We start from the raw sequence: 5447 nt of genomic DNA, 5'->3' as shown, positions 1-5447 counted from the left end.
CCCCGGCTCGGCCCGAGGTCCGGGTTCTGCCGCCTTCTCCTGCCTGCGCCCAGGCTGGCTTGTCAGCACACGGGCGTTTGACCTGAACTCATGAGCTGGGGGCTTTTATACCCCCTTTTTTTTTTTTCCTCTTTTTTGTTTGTTTATAATAATCAAGTAAGCTATAGTTATATCCCATTCATATACTGCCATTTAGAATAGTCATATCTAATATTAAACATACACATATATAAGAACTAGGATACTCTTTATGGCCTCTAATTTATGATGTATTTAACGAAAACAAATGAACAAAAACCCCAAAAAAGAAAATTGCTGGTGTTTCCAGTTTCCCAACAGAGATGCAGGACTGAGCCCTGAGCCACTGCTCCGCACTATGGATTTGTCGCAACAAGGAACTGTGACAAGTGTGCCCCAGAGCTGTCCCTGTCGCCCCTCAGTGTCAGTGTGCTGGGACAGGGAAAGCAAAAATCTGCAACAAAAGCTCATCCAATCGTGTAACCTAAACCCATGTCTGTGTTTGAAGACAGGACAAACGGAGAGCCTTGGGGATTAACGCGGTGCAGCCCACAAATCCGTGTGTGTTTGCTGCGCTTTACGTGCGACCGCAGAGCGTTCTAGCTCCGTGCGTAATGCAAGAAAAACGGAACACCGCTCGCACGGGCAGGAGAAAAGCCCCAGTCCCACGTGCTGGGTCACGCTCCTGCCCGTGCTGAGGGCTGGAAATGGAAGGGAAGGAGCAACTTCTGCATCAGTAGCAGTGTCTGAAAAGCAATGTGCGGAAAACCAAACCCAACCCAACCCAAAGCCCAAACCCAACCAGCCTCATGCTTTGGTCAGTGCAAGAGTCCTGGGGGCTTTCGGTGGCCGAGAGCGAGGAAGCAGTTGCAGGGACCAGGACAATGGGGGGGACTCAGAACTCTGGGCAAAAAGCACTCGTGTGAATCGCAGCACAGCGATGGTCCTGCAGCTATCCTGGCTCAGCCTTCCGGAAAAGAAATGCTTGGTTCTATGCTGGCTCAAAACCCCGCCAAAGCCCCTCTGTCAGTTGCAAAGGGCCATCAAAAGGCCACTGGGAGTGTTACTCAAAGGTTTCCCATCGCTTTCTGAGCTGTTCAACCTTACCTGGTGTGGGTGACACGTCCTGCTTTGTCTTTCTTAACAAATCTTCAAATGGATCTTTTGTCTCCTCAGATTTTGAGGATAGTAACACTGACTCTAAGCCCTTAGCTGGCCTGGAAGGGATCAAAGGGGGTTCACTGGACAGGAGAGCTAGTGCTTGTTTGGGATCTACCTGCGAGCTGGACTGGCCCACCTGTAATGTTCTGGTTTTAGAAGGACCACTGAAACACGCTGGCTGTAGAGAGCTCGTTGGAGAAGGGCTGTGGCTCTGCAGCAGCAAGGAGCTAGCTGGTGGCACGGCTGGGGCCTGGCTAAACAAGTTTGGCATGGAAAGCGTTGAAATGTTTGCCTGAGGTCTTTGTGGTGGGTAGAAGCTAGAATTTGGTGTTATGAAGCTAGAGCTATAAGCATGACCTAAAGAGGGGGCAAAAGAGCCCCTCGGGGATCTAACTAGAGACACCGAAAGGGCTCCTGGCACCGTTTGCGTAAATGGGTTGGGAGAGGGCTGCAAGAACGGCGGCGGTGCCGGGGAAGGGTAACCAAGCGGCTGGACAAATGGTGCAGCTGGAGGGGACACAAAGTCACTTGCCACGGAGCCAAAGGCCGCTGCAGAGGGTGGAGTGGCTGGGCTCTGCAGGCTGCGGGGACCTTGCTGTGGGCCACTGCTGTGCCAGCTGGCTGTTTTTAACGGGTCCAGGAGATTAAGAAGGTAGTCGCTTTCATTACCTGTGTTATCTGTCTTCACTTTGACAGGCTGGAGCATCTCAGCAGTGCTGGAAGCACCAGACAAAAGCTGAGATGGATAATTTACAGACTGCTGGATTTCAGGGTCTAAGGACACACTGCCAACTCCAAAGGGCTCTGGGATAAGATCTGAAACCAAATGGCTACGTCCCATAGTGTGGGTGGTGAGAATTTCTGCTGGCCCAGGAGGAGTCTGATGCTTGGAAGCCCTGGGTGCTGGTTATCCCCAGTTCAGGAGTCTTTCTTCCCTGTGGCCTAGGAATGGTGATGTTCCCTTGAATGGCAGGATTTGACTCATCCTTTTCTGCAGGAGTCAGAATGCTGTCCCTGCTCCGGGGTCGTCTCGTGATTGGCGGCACACTGCTGAGCGCGGTCAAGGGCCGTTCCGGTGAGCTTTGGGAATACTTGGTCGGAATGGCCATGTCGTCGTGACCCATGCTCCACAGCTTGTTGTAAGGGTGAGACAGCTTCATGGTTGGCACAATCCTGTTCCTCTCAGACACACCAAGATCCATTCTCTGGAAGAAAGCAAAAAAAAAAACAACTTAACCTCTATGGATCTCCTCACAAGATAGAGCATAAAGTGACAAGAGGCTGCTGAGCTCTGAGCAGAAGAGGATCTGTCCGCAGGCTGGGAACCCTGGCGAGGGACAGCAGCACGCAGCCTGGAAGGACGGCCAGGACATCAGAAGCAGGACTCGGCAGTTTTAATTCCAGCTCTGCCTCTAATGAGTTGCTCAGCTCTGACATATTGTGGCATCTGTTGTTAGCCAGGTAAGGAGCATGTACCTATATCTAAGGTACAGAAATTGAGAACCCTTAATTGCTTTGTGGAAGAAGCTGTCAAATGAAATATTCTAAGGTAGAAATGACATTCTCTTCTTTCGTGTCACATGGAGATCTCAGAGGCTGCTTTAGCTTGGCACTTTCTAAGCTCCATGTATTCAGTGAAGTTCTTCATAGAGAATCTCTCTTCTACAATCTAGATTGTTCAAATGATGCCTAGATCAAAATGGCCAGGTTAAAAGAAGGCCATTTAAAAAACATACGCTTTGGAGGGGACCTGGAAATTCCCAGGGGTTCATTCTCACTGCTGAGCATCAGCTTCAAATATCACACTCTGTGATAACTAACAGGCAAAACAGATTCTGAGGAATAGGACAAATAGTCCTGATTTTAACAGTAAAGGCTGTAGTTTTAGTGGAAAAAGTTCCTGACTTTTAACCGAGTGCCATTCCAAGAATTTCTTACTTCAGAAATGAACTTCGAAATGCACGAACAAACAGCTGGAAAATGGATGCATCTACCCAATACTATGGAAATGTCACTTGGAGAAATGTAAGACAAGCAGCTGTGCCAAAGCCCTAGCACACACGAAACCCTGCCCAAACCTGGTAATCAAACGTGCATCGCTGATCTGCCTCTTCTTTGGGAGTCCGCAGGTCTTCCAGGCTCTTGGCTTGGCTGAGCGGCTGAGGCTGTGTTTCTATGTCTAAGTTAGAGAAAGTATCTTCAAGGAGGTTGATTTCTGTGGCCTTGCTTGAGAGCAGAGGGCTCGGAGGCAAAGGCTCTTTTGATTTTTCTGGGCTGGCCACCTCTTCCCCATCAGCACTGTCAGACTCTTTCAGGGCCCGATATGGCTGAGGCCTAGGAGAGAAATAAAAATCACGTTGCACATGACTGTCTAATTTGATTTTTTTTTTTAAACAAGTATTTACTAAGGAGCTGGATGGCTTTACAAGTAGCTTTTTGGTGACAAAATGCAACGTAGATTGCAGGAGGACACACAAAGATGACTTGGCACTCAGGGGGTTTCAGAAAGGAAAAAAGACGTAAGTGGAAAGTACGGAGAGGAAAGCTGTGGCCATGCAGTGACAGACGGGCTGCTGCGGGAGCTCTCTCGGAGCCAGAACAACCGGACGCCAGCTCTGCATTTCGACAGTCAGGCCCTCCCCTCAGGCAGACCATGGCGACTGAGCTCAGTCCTTCGACACGAGGAGCCCGAGCAAGTGGGCTGCAAAGGGCTCTGCGTTTTGCAGGCACTTACATTGTCTTGCTTCAAGCTAACTCAGCACAGAGCATAATTCAGTGTTTTCCTGCAATAACTAGGAACGCTGTGCAGAGTTCCAATGATTACATCGGTGTCATCTTATCAAGAAACAACACAATCCATTATGGAGACACCTATTTTACATTTACAGCCAAGGCCGAGTTAGCAGGATGCTTTCCTTGCACATACCTCAGCAAAAAAATGAACACCAGCAGATTTGCATATTGGTTCTGTGTACAGAGAAGAGCAGCATAATGCGCATCCAATTAATAACAAGAAGTGCCATGCATCTCTATGGTGATTGGCATTTGACTGGCAGCCAGTTTTACTGTGGCATTTAAACGCAGTTTCAGTTAAAAGAAAATATTTGTGAGACCTGCAGAAATAGACACTATGGAAGAACCCTCCTCCTCTCTCCATATTTTATTATAATATATCTATATCATGCAAATTTATCAGCAGCCCACCTCGCTTCATTCATCGATGCATAAATAGCAGGCATTCAGCTAGCGACACAAGAAAGTAATAATGCAAGTACAAGACAGACAGCTGATGGGACACGTCCTTAGGAAGAGGGGGATCTTGCGAATCTTGGTCGCATCTTCAGTTGCTCACGTAATATGTGCTCATCTGCTAAGCGTTAGATCACACTGCAAAAAAACAGCCCTGAAGAATATTCTGCAGACAAACCATTTCAGTGGCCTGGCCTCCTCCACCCCATCCGCAAGCGTGTGGAAACATCTTTCTGGTGCTTTGCTGCCGAGTCTACCTGGGCCTCCCCACGGCCACCTGCCTGCAGTCACGACCCCTCCCTGTCTGCCGCTGAGCCTTCCTTCTGCCTCTCACAACGGATTTTAGCAACTGGAGACCCCGCTATCGAACTGGCTGCCTTTCTCCAGCCCAGCCCAACGCGGCTGCACCCAAGGAGGACATTCAGCCGGTAACTGCACTGGAACAAGGCTCACAGGACAACCCAGAAGCACAGTCAGCGCCGCACAAGGAAGAATGGCAGAAGGTTTGGACAGGAACACAAGGAGCACATTGGAACAGAGGGCGAGTGGAAGGGTTGCATCCCACAGAGCTTGAGTCGATGTAAAACCATAAGCTGTGCATTGCTGCAGTGCTTCATGCAGGAGTATGCTTTTGCATGCCGCTAAAAATCAAAACAAACAAATGGGAGAAATGCTGAACATTCATCAAGTGCTGTACAGAGACTGCAGGAGCATCTCCAAAAGCGTAAGAGCAGGCACCCTGACCAGTGCAAGTGTTTGAAGACCAAATCAATACAATGAGAGAAAAAAGGATAGACCATTCAAAAGGAGCAGAGAAGAAAAAGTTTTCAGAGAAGCCAGAGACAGGATCCTCTGAAATTCATCATCAGAAGAGTCCTCAGAGAGGAAGACCGTATAGTGTCGCATGGGCTTTACAAGGCTGAGGGAAACAGGAAGAGAAAAGGAAGTTACCAAGTTGTCACAATCAAAGCTCCAGAGCAGAGAGCAACCAAGTGCTTTACGGGCTCTAAATCATTTCT

At 48.9% G+C, this 5447-nt stretch overlaps 1 protein-coding gene across 1 annotated transcript in view; it reads right to left on the bottom strand.

The window, feature by feature from the left end:
* Positions 1–1081: 1081 nt before the first annotated feature.
* Positions 1082–5447, bottom strand: part of LOC104275350 (DENN domain-containing protein 1A-like) — a gene marked incomplete at its 5' end in the record, with an annotated part of 65291 nt that continues 60925 nt past the window's right edge. The window contains 5 exon segments of the mRNA XM_009871277.1: positions 1082–1895; positions 2014–2384; positions 3258–3513; positions 5226–5283; positions 5286–5347. Of these exon segments, the coding sequence (XP_009869579.1) occupies positions 1082–1895; positions 2014–2384; positions 3258–3513; positions 5226–5283; positions 5286–5347 (1561 nt within the window).

The sequence above is a fragment of the Apaloderma vittatum genome, unplaced genomic scaffold (assembly GCF_000703405.1).
Source record: "Apaloderma vittatum isolate BGI_N311 unplaced genomic scaffold, ASM70340v1 scaffold7896, whole genome shotgun sequence".
Lineage (NCBI taxonomy): Eukaryota > Metazoa > Chordata > Aves > Trogoniformes > Trogonidae > Apaloderma > Apaloderma vittatum.
The sequence above is the reverse complement of the archived record's forward strand: the minus strand, read 5'-3'. Positions and strand labels throughout refer to the sequence as shown.